This window comes from Cololabis saira, chromosome 4 (assembly GCF_033807715.1).
Source record: "Cololabis saira isolate AMF1-May2022 chromosome 4, fColSai1.1, whole genome shotgun sequence".
NCBI lineage: Eukaryota > Metazoa > Chordata > Actinopteri > Beloniformes > Belonidae > Cololabis > Cololabis saira.
This window is the reverse complement of record NC_084590.1, coordinates 9,050,721-9,068,838: the sequence shown is the minus strand read 5'-3', so window position 1 is coordinate 9,068,838 and position 18,118 is coordinate 9,050,721. Positions and strand designations below refer to the sequence as shown.

Genomic DNA, 18,118 nt, shown 5'->3' with positions numbered 1-18,118 from the left:
ACGTCTTCCTCACTGTCAGGGAAAAGTAGCTGTCAGGAGAGTCGCTCAGAAACACTCAACACATATACACCCAGCCAGAGCCAGACAGCTTGCACGACTCACTCCCGTGCGATGAGTGATGAGTCCCCACACCGGAGACGTAATTGACAGCTCCGACAGCTGATGGGAGGCAATCAGCGACCCCTCATCCTCCGTCCTCTGCATCCATCCCCGCACCTCTCCTTCCTCACCCTTCTCTCTCTCTCTGTCTGTCTCTCCACTAAGTGCGGTAATCCCGGCTCTTAGCTATTATCCCTGTTACTCCTTGCTCACGGCCATGGGGAGAATGAGAGTGACAGGGGGACGGGGGAAAAAAAAAAGAGCAACAGGAAAAAGGACGGTGAAAAGCGGGAGGTGAGCAGACAGAGAGAGGGAGACAGAGAGGCATCAGGTGGATTTGCAGTGACCCCATCTCAGGGTGTTAACCAGGGAGCGGGACAAAGCAGCGTCACACAGATGGGATTACATGCAGATGGAGCTGCCGCACCTCGGGGTGTTAACCACGCTCCCCCGAGTGGGGAAGTTCATGAATGGAAATGTATGTGAAAGAAAGCACGTATGTATGTGTGTGTATGTATACATATATATATATATATATATATATATATATATATATATATATATATATATATACATATTAGGGCTGGGGATCGATTCAAATGTCAAGAATCGATTTGATTCCAATTCTTAAGATTCAGAATCGATTATCAAGATTTGATTCGATCCGATTGGATTCCGATATTGATTTGGGTTAGTGTTATTAAAACTGTTTTTTTCAGCTGTTGCATGAATTATATGACTGTACTTCTGCAACATATTAATACTAGTATTATATTGAGATTAAACAGCAAGTATTGCAGCTAATGATGCTGTAAGGACCAATCAGCTCCCAGAATGCTGATAGAACTGCTTTCAGAAACATCGTGGGTCAGAATTACCAAACAGATCCGGCGCAGCAAACAGACGATGAAATCGGTTTTAATTTTTCCCACATTCCGTTTTTATTTGTTCCATTTTTGGTCTATTTTGGTTTTTAATTTTTGAGCATTTGGTTTTTAGCATTTTTTGCAAATGTAACCCCAAGACAGTATATAAAGTAATGAAATATAGACAATTTATGCAATTATAACCTAACACTTTAATGTTTTCATACCTTTAAACATATTGAAAGGCAAAAACATGGCACCAGTTATTCTCGTGTCCAACAAAACATTCCTTTTTTGGGGATAAACAAAAAAATAACCAAAAGTTGTAATGTAATGATGAAAAAAAACAAATACATAAATAAATAAAAGAAAAAAACAAAAACAAAAACAAAAAGAATCGATCTTTAGACATATGAATCGATTTTTAGGAATTAATATGAGAATCGATTTAGAATTGGGAAATCGATTTTTTCAACACAGGCCTATATATATGTATATATATATATATATATATATATATATATATATATATATATATATATATATATATATATGTATATATATATATATATATATATGTATATATATATATATATATATATATATATATACATATATATGTATGTATATATCCTTAAACCAAAGTTAGTGTGTGTGGTTGCAGTGGAAGGAGGGACGTGTTAACGCCATGTGTGTTTGTTTATGCTTGTGGGCCTCTTTATATGGAAACCCAATCATTGTTTGCATGTGTGCATTGGCGGGGGGGGATGGTGGGGAGCGGAGGGCGCCGCTGAATGTGTTTGTGTGTGTGAGTCCTCGCTTTTCCATGTGATTGCCTCTCCTCCCAGCCAAGCAGGTGGTTTCGTCAGCCTCTTTTATATGCATGCGATGGCCACTGTCATTGTGCTGCGGCGGACCATCCTGCGATTGTTGGAAGGGACGGCAATCACGCAGCCGTTTACCATCGCCGGTCAACCATAGGGGAGGGGAGGACAATGTGCTGCACATCTGGTCATTTCCACCAGCGATCTGCACATCAATATGAGCACAGGTGTCCGGCTTCCTGAGGGATTTGGAGGGATTTAAGAACATCTTCTCAGGGATTGATTCATAGCTTTTATTACTCCATGTTGTTGTTGCTTTATCCTCAGTGGCCTTCAGAAAATTAGTGTTGGACAATATCCTCCTTAACTTTGAAAATAAAATACGAGAGGAGTGTTACTTTAAATTTAAGAGACCACAGAGTCCTCTCACAGATGCTGGACCATTTGGAGATCGGATCCATACACGACACATTAACTCCCAACTGCAGATTTGAACTTTTGGATGCATTCAAAATGTTTTGGGGCTATCACTTGTGTTTTCTTCCTCTCTCATTGTCATTTTACACATCAGCGAAGTTTAGACGTTAAAAATGACATGGTTATGGTTTGGGAAACATCATGGCTCTTGTTAAAACGCTATAATAATGTACTGCACCCACATATCCTTTGGCTGGATCACTGTTGTGGATCAAAATGAAGATGCAAAAACAAATGCATTGGTGTGCTACAACAAATGAATGAATAGAAACTAGTGGAGTTTAGTTTTTTTTCTGTCTGAATTAGGGCTGGGCGATTTTGGACAAAAATAAAATCCCGATTTTTTTCTCTGAAAACCTGATTTTCGATTTCGAATTCGATATTTTTTGGTAAAACTATAAAAGACAATGGAATAAATTGTTTCAAATATTTTATCTTCATTTTTAAAGAAAAATAGCAAACAAATGTCCCTATTGGGAATGAAGTGCAATTGAAAGATACTGTAAATCCTCCTTGAGTTTAGTAAAGTGACAACATTTACAATTTTCTTGACCAAACAAAGATGACTAGACGAGCTCTGTCTGTAAAAAGCTGCAAAAAAGCTGCAAAAAAGGAAAATCGATTTTCCGATTTTCCTTTTTTTAACATCGATTGTGATTAATAAATCCTATTTAGATTTAAAATCGATTAATCGCACAGCCCTAGTCATAAAAGTGTAAACAAACACATTGTGATTTAAAAAGTACCATAAAATGTGTTAGGAGTTAATAAGAATTCCTTCTGTATTAGTAATGAGCTCTGTTTAATTATATTAAGCGAGAACAGCGATATCTCAATAATGGTGAGTGGTTATGAGACTTTTCTCATGATGTCATTGATAAGTACTGTGCGTTTAGAGCTCTCGCTTTGAGCCAAATAGGTCTTACTCACTAAACATGTCTTCATTTTAACATCATGAACAATTTTTGTTCGTAGTCTTTTCGCTCCAACTCTTTGGCAACATTGTAAATGCACAGTGACCGACCACTCTGCTTCTTTCTCTCTTTGTTTCCCCCCAGAAGGAGTAAATACAGCAAGGCCAAGCAGGACTCTGATGAAGAGAAACACTTACATCAAGGTAACCCGCACTTAACGCCACACCTACACCCGCTATAATCCAAAAACACAGCGCTGTCAGGTGTGCACGTGTGTGTGCACTCTAAACCACAGAGGAAGCCCATAAAAAGAGGGGAAAAACAAACTATTTTCAAGTTAATGTACTTGCTTCCTAACTGGTTTCAAACACCTCATTAACAAGTCATCAGCATTGTTATTTGCATGCCACAAGAATTTGGAGTTAATGAACTCCATCTTCACTGGAGTCAGACACAGTGACATGGAAAGCAGCAGATTCAGAATGTGAACTGAGGTATGGAGAGAAGAAAGGAGGAGAGGATCCAGCGAGGGAGGCAGTGCAGCCTGCAGCCTGATGGAAATACACAACAGATGGAACATTGGGACTGGATTGAATTAACTCCTTCCTTGCTCTCCTTTTTTTTTCTTGTCACATCAGTTCTTTATGTCCTTTCTTCTGCAGGAGTGAGGATTTACGTCGACCCGTTCACCTACGAGGATCCAAATCAAGCCGTCCGCGAGTTTGCAAAAGAGATTGATGCATCTTGCATCAAGATTGAGAAAGTTATTGGCATCGGTGAGTTTTCTTTCCGTCCATTTTAACCAGCGCATTGTAATGAGGAGCTTATGAAGTTATGATTATTGAAATAACAAGTACTCCTGATATTAGCAGTCACTGTAGCCACGGCTGTGTGTGATCTCATATTTGCTCATCGAGTATAAAAACCCTTTTTCTCAGACGTTGGTACAACCTTTAGACAGGTCAGTGCATAAAAGAAAAAAAGTGAGTAGAAGCTAAAAATGTTGTCGGTGCCGTCCATGTGGCCTGAGAAAAGTCACCCAATGACAAAATAATAAAGCAAAAGAATCAATATCCATTTCCTCTTCTTTTTCTGCTCCGGTGGATCAGATAGGGGGAGGGGGGGGCAGTATGGGATTAGAAACTCTGATCAATCTTTAAAGTGGAAACCTTCTAACCTGCACACACATACACAAATACACAATATTATGACGTGATTTATAGTTTGTGCATCAGAGAGCTTGTGTGTTTTCAATGCAGCGCCTGTGTTCTCAGGGGAGTTCGGGGAGGTCTGCAGCGGCCGGCTGAAGATGCCGGGCAAGAGGGAGATCTGCGTGGCCATAAAGACCCTGAAGGCCGGCTACACCGACAAGCAGAGGAGGGACTTCCTGTCCGAGGCCTCCATCATGGGCCAGTTCGACCACCCCAACATCATCCACCTGGAGGGCGTGGTCACCAAATGTAAGTCCGGCACGCCACTCCCTACGTCTTAATATTCATGTCAAACATACACACCAAAGCAGTTACACACAGACTGTGTTTCCATGCATCAATAACCCTTTTAAAACCCGAATATTAGCAATAACCCGAATTTGCATGGCCATGTAAACACCAATAACCCCTTTGAATAACCCGAATTTGCTCATATTCCGGTTTTTAAAAACCCCAATATGAGCCCTGGGTTACTCCTTTTAAAACCTGAATATTCAGTCATGTAAACGCCAAACGGAATATCCCCATCAAAAGGAACATGAATTTGTTTTCTGCACATGCTCTGTTCACAAAGAATCCTGGTCTTTTGAGTCCAGGAAGTTCTTATAAACACGGAGAAACACAAGACCACGCCACACTTTTGGAGTGAGGAGGAGACTAATCACTTCATAAATGTATATATATATCCTTTATTTAACCAGGTAAAAAACTCATTGAGATTAAAACCTCTTTTTCAAGAGTGACCTGGCCAAAATGGCAGCATAAAAAGAATACAACAAAACACAGACGGTCAGTCACACATTCCGGTAGAAACAATAGTAAAACAATAGTAAAATTTACACAACGGGGCAGTCACAAGAACCGAGAGAGCTAATTTCTCTGTCTTTTAAAATGGATTTGAATTTACCCAAGGATACAAGCTCAACCCTTTTCAAGTCCTTCTCTCATCATTCCAGGTTGAGGGGGCAGAAAACTTGAAGGCCTTTTTACCCAGTTCAGTTCTGGCTCTCAGGACCTGCATTTGGATAAAGTTCTGTGAGCGCAGGTTCATAATGGCTGACGTTTCTACACATGTGCACGCACAAATATGTAGGGAGACGTCCCAAAATGGATTTATAAATAAAAGTCAGCCAGTGGGAGAGTCTACGGACGGGCAAAGAAGGACAATTGGCAGCAGCGTACAAAAAACAGTGATGTACCTGAAAGCTGCAGCCGGTGATAAAACGCAAAGCACAATGATACACAGTATCTAATTTCTTTAAATACTGCTGAGGAGCGTTCATAAAAAGCATGTAATGAAGGATATGAACATTTCTGCATTTGTAGACAGTAGAAAGTACGGGGATATCCAGATTTACAAGAAGGTGAGCGAAAAGTTGCGTGAAGCAGCATTTGTTTTGAATTTGGATACAGGGAGAAGAAGCAGAAATGACGGGAATTGCGTCATCACGTTCTCCGCGCGTCGCTGGTTTGATCCAGATATCCCAAATGATTAATCAGCATGTATACAGGGATAACCCTGTTAGCTCCCGCATGTAAACGAAATATTCCGTATATTTCAGTAACCGGAATATTAGCAATAACCCCAATTTTGACTGCACGTAAATGTAGTCACAGTTCCCACTGTTATGTTATAAAACACAGAACTGGCCTTCATTTCCTTTCACAAGCACGCTCATAAATCTCTATTATTTACTCTCTGGTGGAGGGCGAGCGCTGGGACAAATCAGTCTTTACCAGTGTCTAGCAGAAATGTTGTTGCACATGCCCGTGTTGCTGTGAGTGTCTACCCGGACACCCCCAGGTGGGTTGTGTCCAGATGGAAGGGGTCCAGTGCCGGTGGGGTGGGGGAGGTGAAGTGAGAGGGGGCTGGACACTGGGAGCTGGGGGGGGGTCTAATGGGCCAGAAACAGGCTCTGCAGCACGGCTCCACACTCATTAATCATGGTGTCAGCTGTAAATGTGTTTGGGGTTAGGGAGTGATACCCTATCCCCGCTCTATCTGCCTCGGCATGGTCACCGAGCACCGGCCAGTCCTCCCTCCTCCTGCCCTTGGCACTCTCTCCTCCCTTTTACACCTTCCCTTCATGTTATTTCTTAGGCTACGGTCAAACGTGTGAGTGAGTGCAGGCAGGAATGTCTCCCGGGCACCGTTACTGCCTACATGTGCGTGTGAGTGTTAACCACAGCCGATGGCCAGTCTCCGTTAAATGGATGAAGTGTCTTAATGTGGCATGATACAACAGTCTGGCTCTATCAGTGCTAGATAACACAGTCTGTCGCTTTTGCACACACGGGGTTTTCACACGCTCACACACACAAAACGACACACAGGCTCGGCCCCGACCGACCGGAGCTGAAAGTGAACAGCAGCGCGGGGCAGAATTGCTCACCACCTATCACATCTCTCACCGTGCAGCGTGACCTCCCAGACCTCGCCGAGATGTGGTGAGAAAGACAGAGAAAAAAGGGCGGACAGATGGACAGGAGGGGAGGGAGGAAGGGAAATCGGAGACGAGTGGCAACCGGGGCAGGCAGGGTGCAAATAGAGATGCGGAGAAGCAACAGACAGGAAGGCGGTGAGGAGCTGAGGTTTGGAGGGGAACCAGAGAGCGGTGGATAGGGATGGGCGGGATGGACTAAAAAATGTATCACGATCATTTCTGGCATTTTTCCCGATAACGATAAAAATGAGGATAAAAAAATACCAATTCAACTCCACCTTTGTAACTATAAATCTATCACCACATTCAGTCTTTGGAGCCAAAACACTGCTCTAAAAGATACTAAATACTAAACTACACCAATTAAATTGAATTATTCTTCCTTCCTTCCTTCCTTCCTTCCTTCCTTCCTTCCTTCCTTCCTTCCTTCCTTCCTTCCTTCCTTCCTTCCTTCCTTCCTTCCTTCCTTCCTTCCTTCCTTCCTTCCTTCCTTCCTTCCTTCCTTCCTTCCTTCCTTCCTTCCTTCCTTCCTTCCTCCTGCTCTCTCCTTCCTTCCTTCCTTCCTTCCTTCCTTCCTTCCTCCTGCTCTCTCCTTCCTTCTTCCCTTCCTCTTTTCTCCCTTCCTTCTCCCCTTTCCTTCCTTCCTTCCTTCCTTCCTTCCTTCCTTCCTTCCTTCCTTCCTTCCTTCCTTCCTCCCTCCCTCCCTCCCTCCCTCCCTCCCTTCCTTCCTTCCTTCCTTCCTTCCTTCCTTCCTTCCTTCCTTCCTTCCTTCCTTCCTTCCTTCCTTCCTTCCTTCCTTCCTCCTGCTCTCTCCTTCCTTCTTCCCTTCCTCTTTTCTCCCTTCCTTCTCCCCTTTCCTTCCTTCCTTCCTTCCTTCCTTCCTTCCTTCCTTCCTTCCTTCCTTCCTTCCTTCCTTCCTTCCTTCCTTCCTTCCTTCCTTCCTTCCTTCCTTCCTTCCTTCCTTCCTTCCTTCCTTCCTTCCTTCCTTCCTTCCTTCCTTCCTTCCTTCCTTCCTTCCTTCCTTCCTTCCTTCCTTCCTTCCTTCACGTACGTTGTGCGTGGATTTAACACAGAACCATAAATCAGCTTTACACAAAAACATCATCAACGGGAATTTATCATTTTTACCGCGAGATGACAAATTCTTACCGTGGAGAATTTTTTTGACGGTTTATCGTGAACGGTAAAATATCACCCATTCCTAGCGGTGGACACTCTGAAGTGAGAGACACGGGGAGAGAAGCATGCAGGAGAAGCAGCGATGACAGTCGCTGACGTGCAAGGACGCAGAGCCACAGCACGGTGGTCATCCAGCATCTCCCATTCCTCTAACTGCTGCTGGTACAAGGATCAGGCCAATGAGTCCTGCACACTTGAGGGTGTCAGTAGAATCTATTAAAAATCCATTATGTGAATTGCGTTACACTCTCCATTACAATCAAGTTAAAAGGAATCCTCAATCTGGCCTCAGTTTTCTGGCATTTCTAACAGAGCCAATTAGGGCTCATTAATAATGGAAGAGCTCCAAATAGACACAAAAGTGCAGGGATGTGAAGGCTCCAGACTGCACTTCGCCATTTTGAAGCATGTTTGTACTTAGTGTTTCTATCATGTTAGTGTGTAATTAAAATCCAGCCTCCATTAGGGCTTTAAATAAAATGGGGTATTTTAATGGCTCATTTACATGTAAAAACTGTTCTTAAAAGCCCGATCTTTGTTAACTGCGTACGGCGAGGCCTCCAGAGGACATTTGCTCAACGTTCCCCGAGTTTGGGATTTCCCTAAAGCTCTCTGTGTCGTTGGCAGGTGATAATGGGCCGCTGATGCGCCCCTGCCCGGAGTTCATTGCCAAAGGCTGCGGGGCGTATTCAGTAAACAAGGAATTAGCATGCAAATGGGGCTGGAGGGAAGAGGGCGGGGCCGGGAAGGCGAGAGTTTAAGGTCGCAGGTCAGACGCTCCTCAGACCTGATTGCGGAGCTGTCAATCACGGCCTGCCCCGGGGCAGAGCCGGCCAACAAAAGGAACAAAGATGGCTGACAAAGAGGGCCCCACGCTCTCCCCCGACTCTAGCTGCACTTCCTCTTTCCGAGGCTTCGCCAGAGTCCCCCGTAATTAATGGAGTGCCAATCACGCGGCGGGTAAAGCGGTGACTGGCGGCCCCTTGGCATGGAGGAGGGCCGTCTGCAGGGTGGAGGAGCTTCACCTCCCAGACCTCCGGTGCCACTCACTCATTCAGCCGGCTCTCCGCCGCTGTCGGCATTCTGCAAGCACACACCACATTTTTATCACACCCGCATCTCCAAGCAGCAGGTTAAAGTCAGCACTTCTTTCTAAAGAAACACGCTTAAATGTGCCACTTCTGATGGAGCACAAAGAACAAGGTTGTCTTGGGAGGAATCTTGTGGAAAGCAGTTTTCGACACTTCTAGGCACCAGCATGCTCGTGTTCGGGGACAAAAACAAGAGCGCCGGCCACCCTTTTCCTTTCAGCTCCCGCTTCTCTTTGGTCTCGTGCTCATGCCCTTTCATTATGCACTTTGAGAAAAAGTCGAAATGTCGAGAAAAAAGTCGAAATGTCGTGAAAAAAGTCGAAATTTCGAGATTAATGTTTTAGTACAATTTTGAGAAAAAAGTCGAAATGTCGAGAAAAAAGTTGAAATGTCGAGGAAAAAAGTCGAAATTTCAACCTTATTTACGAAATTTTGACTTTATTCTTGAAATTGTCAGCACTTCTTTCTAGCACTTGTTTCTAAAGAAACACGCTTAAATGTGCCACTTCTAATGGAGCACAAAGAACAAGGTTGTCTTGGGAGGAATCTTGTGGAAAGCAGTTTTCGACGCTTCTAGGCAGCAGCATGCTCGTGTTCGGGGACAAAAACAAGAGCGCCGGCCACCCTTTCCTTTCAGCTCCCGCTTCTCTTTGGTCTCGTGCTCAGGCCTGCTGTCCCGCCTCGTCCTCCGAGACAAAGACAGACAGAGACCCACCGGGGAACGTCCACCCTTTCATTATGCACTTTGAGAAAAAGTCGCAATTTCGAGAAAAAAGTCGAAATATCGAGAAAAAAGTCGAAATTTCGAGATCAATGTTGTAGTACAATTTTGAGAAAAAAGTCGAAATGTCGAGAAAAAAGTTGAAATGTCGAGGAAAAAAGTCGAAATTTGGAGATTAATGTTGAAGTACAATTTCGAGAAAAAAGTTGAAATGTTGAAAAAAAAGTCAAAATTTCGTGAATAAAGTTGAAATGTTTAGAAAAAAGGCGAAATTTCAACCTTATTTACGAAATTTTGACTTTATTCTTGAAATTGTCAGCACTTCTTTCTAGCACTTCTTTCTAAAGAAACACGCTTAAATGTGCCACTTCTAATGGAGCACATAGAACAAGGTTGTTTTTTTTTTTTTTTTTACCTTGTCTGCACACATATTAATGATTGATACCATGACGGTAGAAACCAAAAGTATATATATGTGCATTATTACTATATTTAATATATATACATATATATACGCATACATATGCGTACACATACATAAATATACACATACAAACCACATAAATGTGCCACTTCTAATGGAGCACAAAGAACAAGGTTGTCTTGGGAGGAATCTTGTGGAAAGCAGTTTTTAACACTTCTAGGCACCAGCATGCTCGTGTTCGGGGACAAAAACAAGAGCGGCCACCCTTTCCTTTCAGCTCCCGCTTCTCTTTGGTCTCGTGCTCAGGCCTGCTGTCCCGCCTCGTCCTCCGAGACAAAGACAGACAGAGACCCACCGGGGAACGTCCACCCTTCATGCCGCCTGCCCCGGCTCAGATAAAGACACAGACTGCTTCCCCCCAGAGAGGCTGAAAAGAGAAAGGCAGGGAGCTGGGGGTGAGAAAGGCCAGAGAGGAGTGGCAGTTTTGCTGGGTAAAAGAAAGCAGCAGAGAGTGTAAGTGACGGAGGGCAGAAAGAAGCGAGAAGCCAGTCGAGAGTGATGTACACGCTGAAACTTGGCAGGAGAGAGAAAGCGAGCGAAGAGACGGCGGGTCTGAAGGATTCTCTAATGAGACTTTGTGTAACATATTCAACGTCAGCTACATTTTACAAACACAAGAAGTGCTTTTTTATGAGATGCCTTTGAATGCACGGGAAAAGAAGGGAGACATGGAGCTAATTAAATCACTACGGGACAGAGATAAATGGCCTCACACAGTTTCTCTCACACACACACACACACACATTCCCCAGAGATGTGCTGCTGCGTGGAGCTGTGATGTGCATCGTTTACCTCCATAATCATCCGCCTCTCCTTCTTCCTCTCCCTCCCTCCCTCCCTCTCTCTCTAGGTAAGCCGGTGATGATTATCACGGAGTACATGGAGAACGGATCGCTGGATGCATTCCTGAGGGTCAGTGATGCGTGTCCGTGTGCGTGCACACGTGCATTTGTGTTTGTGCGTGACGAGGCCTTATCTCCGTACTGTCATCCGCTGAAATTACAAGTGTTGTTTTCCGCAAACATCGGCTCTAATCTCCATCCACTTTGATCAGCCCGCGGCTTTTCTGACAAGGAGGTCGCCGCCGGCCTCACCTTTGTGTTTCTCAGGCTTATTACACCTTGAGTTACTGACGTGAGCTTTCGCTCGTACATAGTTTGGGAGTGGAGGCAATTTAAGAAAAACTAACTATGAGGAAAAAATGTGGCAGAAGATACAGTATGTCAGATCAAAAACGACGACTTTCTGTCTAATTATTCATCAGTAAAAATGAGTCATTGCTTGATAAAATGGTGCACCATAGTTAATATTCAAACTTATATGGGCCTGCATAAACAGGTGTTAACCTGACTGTAAAAAAGGACATTTAAAAAGAACTTTACAACAAAATCCAACATTTTTGTATATTTTTCAGTAAACATGAGTTAAAATTTTTGTAGTGTATATTTCACTGTTTATACTAAAAAGTATTGTTTAGATGATAAAATGCAGAAGCACAGTCATGTTCAAGATGTACTGGCCCCTCTTCTAATCCTTGAAAAAGGCAGCGGACGTCTTTGAATTCCTTTGGGATGGAGATGTGGGACCTGAGAGAGCTACAGGAGCAAATGCACTAAACTAATAATGATTTAAAGTAATGTTGTAAAGAACAATGTGCCAAAATGAATTGACAACAACGTGACAGGATGATAAAGTCATACAGAAAATAACTTTTACTAAAAGGTGGATCTACAAACTACTGAATTATAGATGTACTTGCAAGTGCTCACATGTTTTTTTCTCTTCTGTTTGGCTTCATGTCTTTTGCACTATAAAAATGACTGTATATTGTTGTCCATCTGAGCCCCAATCAGATCCTTTTCTGTATGTTATTCTGTACATGACTGCATATTTCTGTAAATATAGAAAAATAGTGAAAATGTGAAAATCTTCCTGCAGAAAAACGACGGGCGCTTTACGGTGATCCAGCTGGTGGGGATCCTGCGAGGCATCGCGTCGGGCATGAAGTACCTGTCAGACATGAGCTACGTCCACCGAGACCTGGCGGCGCGCAACATCCTGGTCAACAGCAACCTGGTGTGCAAGGTGTCCGACTTCGGCATGTCCCGCGTGCTGGAGGACGACCCCGAGGCCGCGTACACCACCCGGGTGAGCAAAGCTGCTGCTGCTGCTGCTGCTGCTGCTGCTGCTGCTGCTGCTGCTGCTGCTGCTGCTGCTGCTGCTGCTGCTGCTGCTGCTGCTGCTGCTGCTGCTGCTGCTGCTTCAGCGTTCTTTCTGCCCCTCACCTTATTTGTCAGCTTTCATTAATCAGCACAACTTTGGATTACAGGGAGGCAAGATACCGATCCGCTGGACGGCCCCGGAGGCCATCGCGTACAGGAAGTTCACCTCGGCCAGCGACGTCTGGAGCTACGGCATCGTCATGTGGGAGGTGATGTCATACGGCGAGAGACCGTACTGGGACATGAGCAACCAAGATGTAAGTCTGGACAAATGCAATTACATGTCAGCAGTCATGAATAATAGACAGCTTGAATGAGCGGGGAGTACAAGGACTGAGTACTGTCCAATCATTTCAAAGAAGGCTTCATCATTTTAACCTGGTTATATGTTCAACTCCTGAGGAGGAGAGAAAGAGAGGAGGAGAGAAATAGCATCATATTCCACTTCCATAGTACAATTCACATTTGCATTTGTAGTAGTACGGAGTATTAGAACCAGGCTAATATTTTAGAGGAGGAAGTTTTTTTTTCATTGTGCACTTCGAGAGAAAAGTCAAAATGTCGAGAAAAATGTTGAAATGTCAAGTTTAATGTTGAAGTACAATTTCAAGAATAAAGTCAAAATGTCGAGAAAAAAGTCGAAATGTCGAGAATAATGTTGAAGTACAATTTCGAGAAAAAAGTTGAAATGTTGAAAAAAAAAGTCAAAATTTCGTGAATAAAGTTGAAATGTTGAGAAAAAAGCCGAAATTTCAACTTTATTTACGAAATTTTGACTTTATTCTTGAAATTGTATTTCAACATTAATCTCGACATTTCGACTTTTTTCTCGACATTTCGACTTTTTTCTCGAAGTGCACAATAAAAAACAATCTATCAAATATTTTTTCTCCTGCATGGCCCTAATACTCTTCCGTAGTAGTAGTACTCATTATGATGGAGGATTTAATTCAGATACAACTGAATATCTTGTGGAGGTGCCTCAAGTAATATAACTGATTCATTAAGTGTTTTATAATAAAATGACATAATTCAGCAGTTTTAATTGCAGCTTAACTGAGACAGAAAGACTCACGCCGGTGCCCCCCCCCCTCTAGGTGATAAAGGCCATCGATGAGGGCTACCGCCTGCCCCCCCCCATGGACTGTCCTGTGGCGCTGCACCAGCTCATGCTGGACTGCTGGCAGCGGGAGAGGGCCGACCGGCCAAAGTTTGGACAGATTGTCAACATGCTGGACAAGCTGATCCGTAATCCCAACACCCTGAAGAGGACCGGAGGAGAGACTACCGTCAGGTGAGAGGCCATATGCTCGAGGATTTGATCAGTTCACCACGGGGATGCAAGGAATCCATAGTAGACTGTGGAACTGTCTCTACTCTTGGCCCAACCTGCACATCCAAATATTTAATGGTTGTAATGTACAACCTCCTGTCTGGTGTTCCTGGAGTTTTCAAGGACAAATTTGCCAGAAAAAATGATAGATTATGCAGAAAGAGGCAAAAAATGACTTTTCCAGATGGAAAATGTTTGGAAGTCTGATTATCTCTAGAGATGCAACACATTGTGAAAAAAATATTAGCTTTCTACAAGAATCTTAAAACGTATTCTTTGTCCAAGTGTGAACTTAGTCAGATTTTACTGTGTCGTTTATTGCAAAAGAAAAAAAAAAAATCCCTAAAAACACAAAGGGCCAAAATATGCGTTTGTTAAAGTTTTTATGGGCAAACTGCAAATATGTCTATAAATCACCCACTGACAGCTGCACTCGCAAAGTACAGCTTAATATATTATGCACTTAATATTTGACTGGACACACACACAGTTCTACTCTATCTATTTATATTCAGCATTAAAAGCACCCAGTTAAAAACAAACATGACCTTACATCTCCAGCACATTACTCTCCAGCGGCTAAACGTGTTAACAATGACCTATGTGTGTTTACAGACTCAATGCAGAGCGGGGGGGAGTCTGTTTAAGTTTAACGAGTGTGCGAGCGCACAAGAGCCGTTCACACAATCATTCAATCACACACAGAAAGAAAAAGACGGGGGTCCTTGTGGAGTAATCACTAGAGCTGGGTCCCATAAATGCAGCTTTTACAGTTACAGAGAAACATAGCACACGTGTTTGGCTTTGTGTAAAGCTCTTTGTGTAACGTGTTCTACGTAATGAGTGGAGAATCACTTGGTGAAGAATCCTGCAGCCACTTCTGGTAGTTAAACCCAAGACGCTTTAAGGAAGAAGAGACAGTGATAAAGAAAGATTGAGCTTGTGGAAAAGCGAGATAATCACCAGAGTGGGAAGATGCAGACTCACATTCATCAGCTCACGGCGCTGTTGCCACAGAAAGGTCGGAAAAAGTAAAAAGAGAGAAGGCTGCTGATGAATATATGAATGTGACTCGTCGGAGTGTACTTTGGCTTCGTATTGTGTTGAAGATAATAATTAACAAAGCATTGCAGTGTTGGATTTGACTCAGTCTGGCTGCACCTGCAACACAAGGACACATAGAAGGAGCTAAACCTGACCCACGTGTTGATTTAATCAAGGACAAAACGCTTGACATAAGTGCAAACAGTAACACAAGCTGCATTTCTCCCAATACAGCAGTGCAGTAAAGATGCTGGTGCCGCGGTTACTGTGCATCTGCGGTGCTACAGCATTCGTATCATTACAGTTCAATAAAAAAAAGAAAAACAAACACATCTCAACTGACTGAAACTTTTATTGTCTATTCTCAGACTGTCAAACATGTTCTGCTTTGGCTTTTAAGCTGGAATTAAGTGCTGCGCTGCTGAAATTGAACGTGAAAGCTGGGGTGACATTGGTAAACACCCAAGAGGCATGAATCAGAATTGAATTCCCTGTTTTCCAGGCCGAGCACCACCCTGCTGGAGCCGGGCAGCCCCGAGGCGGCCCCCGCGGTGGGCACGGTGGAGGACTGGCTGCAGGCCATCGGCATGGAGAGATACAACGACAACTTCACTGCAGCCGGATACACCACTCCCGAGGCCGTGGTGCACATGACACAAGAGTGAGTAGCAGTAGTGACCCAAGAGGAGGATGGGGGGGCTGGAGGAGAGGAGGGAAGCAGATAGAGGGTCTGCATTGACGTCACTTTCCCACTGGACCAAACCCCTTACTCACACTGAGTGGCAAAAACAGCTGCAACTAGTGGAGAAGACGGAATAACAGCCGATTATCGTCTTAAATTAGCGTCAGTTGGACTTGACAGTGACCCGTACAGTTACCTGAAGAACCAGGGGTCCATGGACATTAATATTTGGTACAGTTACCAAGAACCAGTGGTCCATGGACATTAATATTTGACCACCAATCCAGTTTCCTGATATTTATATGTACTTAATTTCTACGCCGGGGAAATACACGAAGCAAAGCTTGAAGGCTTACAAAAGTCTTGACGCTTGGTCCGACTTCAAGGCAGGATTTGTTGTAGAAATTAAAGTGATGAGGACACCGAACTTTATGATTTGACCGTTTAGCGTTAGCTACCCAAAAATCCAACATTACCTGATACAAAATGTTTCTGTGAATTGCAGCGATCCATTTGTCTCTCTTAAGCTTATTTTATCGGCAGTCTGTAAAAGAATAACTCTGATTTCTTGCTAAATCTATGAGTACAGTCGATCTCACAACAGCTTTTTCACATTTTAGATGTTTTCCAGTTGCTCAAACTGAAAGTTTACGCTGACACTCAGTCTTTCTGACACTCAGTCTTTCTGACACTCAGTCTTTCTGACACTCAGTGGGCGTAACCCGCTATGAAGTCTCATCTGTGACGTCATGCACATTCCCTCTATATTATACATATGCTTGCAGGGGAAAAAAACAACTAAAATTGTATTGACTTTTTTCACTTTTGTACACTAATTAGTTACAAACAGCTGTCGATTATTTCAGCACAGAATAAACAGGATGGAGACTGAAGCCCTGAGCCTGGCTCTGTCCACCTAACTGTTTTAGCAATTCAAATTTAGGACAAATGTGTCGTATACTGCTTGTTCAATATACAGATGCAAGCTATTATTAATACACTAACAGCAATTAGATATTTGCTTGAAATGTTCATTTTAGACTCTCAAGCTCTCTGTCAAAGTTTTCACTATTCAGTTTGATTCGGTTTAATTTAATTCAATTCAAGTCAATTGAACTTAATTTAGTTCAATTAAATTCAATTAAATTCCCCTCTATTCATTGTAATGCTGTTCAGTTCAGTTTACTTCACTGGGCTCTATGCATGGCTCCAATACTTCTGTAAGTTCAGGAAGTAGTGGAGCATTAAGTTATGCTGCTCTCTGTTTCCTGTCTTACATTATTGGACACAGACACTCAGACACATCTGGATTAATTAGTTTGTCCAATAATGTAAAAGGAAACAAAGAGCAGCCTTGAGTTCAGGAAGTAGTGGAGCTGTGCATAGAGCCCATTCAGTTCACTTCAGTTCAATTCAGTCCCATTGTAATCTCATTATATTACAATTATATGCAATATATGCAACTTCTTCACCCTCCATCTTGAGCGAGGCACGAGGCTACAGTGGGAAAGAGAGACTCCCTATTATCTAGAGCCCTCCATCTATAAAGATCTGTTAATCTAATAATGCTAACCTGCAACATATTTTGTCAGTGACGTCTTTAATACACATCTGGGTTTATCATTAGTCTAGTGTTTTGTTTTTGACAACATGCTCAGATCTACGGAAGAGTATTAGGGCCATGCAGGAGAAAAAATATTTGAGAGGGGAAGATTTTTTTTTATTGTGCACTTCGAGAAAAAAGTCGAAATGTCAAGAAAAAATTTGAAATGTCGAGATTAATGTTGAAATACAATTTCAAGAATAAAGTCGAAATTTTGTGAATAAAGTCGAAAATTCGCCTTTTTTCTCAACATTTCGACTTTTTTCTCGAAATTGTACTTTAACATTAATCTCGACATTTCAACTTTTTTCTTGAAGTGCATAATGAAAAAAAAATCCTCTAAAATATTATTTTTATTTTTCTCCTGCCTGGCCCTCATACTCTTCTGTACACACAGTTAAAGTGTCAGACCAGTTCCCTCTAGAAGGCTGCACGATTCATCACACGGCCCAGGCCTTCACTTGTTCCTTGTTGTCGTCCTCGGTCCTAAAAGTCCTCTCTCCTCTCCTCCCGTCCTCTCCAGGGACATGGCTCGCATCGGCATCTCCTCGGCAGCGCACCAGAACAAGATCCTGAGCAGCGTCCAGGGAATGCTGTCCCAAATGCAGCAAATACAAGGCAGAATGGTTCCCGTCTGAGAGATTCAAGCAAAGAAAAAAGAAGCAAAACAACCTTGTTTCTAATGAAAAAATGAATAATTAACAAAAAAAAAAGTTTAAATATAAAAAGAGACAAATAAACTATGAAGAGATAGTTTACCTCATCCATGCACTTTAAATTGGATCTAAAAGAAAAGATGTTGATGAAGACAAAAAGAAAAGTGACTAAAATGGCACTTTTTCTAAAAAAAAAAAAAAAGAAAAAAAAGAAGAAAAAAAGTCTGACCTTTACCTTGCCCTTTCTGTTGTTCTGGAGGATGGGGAG

The 18,118-nt window shown here is 42.8% G+C and overlaps 1 protein-coding gene across 3 annotated transcripts in view; it reads left to right on the top strand.

The window, feature by feature from the left end:
- Positions 1 to 17,914, top strand: part of epha4l (eph receptor A4, like) — a 62,908-nt gene extending 44,994 nt beyond the window's left edge. Inside the window, exons 9-17 of one of the 3 annotated variants that reach the window (XM_061718766.1) lie at positions 3,328 to 3,383; positions 3,843 to 3,956; positions 4,440 to 4,640; positions 11,161 to 11,222; positions 12,249 to 12,458; positions 12,640 to 12,789; positions 13,630 to 13,826; positions 15,412 to 15,570; positions 17,718 to 17,914. In XM_061718766.1, the coding sequence (XP_061574750.1) occupies positions 3,328 to 3,383; positions 3,843 to 3,956; positions 4,440 to 4,640; positions 11,161 to 11,222; positions 12,249 to 12,458; positions 12,640 to 12,789; positions 13,630 to 13,826; positions 15,412 to 15,570; positions 17,718 to 17,832 (1,264 nt within the window). In that variant the 3' untranslated portion in view covers positions 17,833 to 17,914. Of the gene's footprint in view, positions 1 to 3,324; positions 3,384 to 3,842; positions 3,957 to 4,439; positions 4,641 to 11,160; positions 11,223 to 12,248; positions 12,459 to 12,639; positions 12,790 to 13,629; positions 13,827 to 15,411; positions 15,571 to 17,717 lie in introns of all 3 variants that reach the window. The other 2 variants (XM_061718767.1, XM_061718765.1) reach the window with 2 other exon arrangements.
- The last annotated feature ends 204 nt before the right edge of the window (positions 17,915 to 18,118 follow it).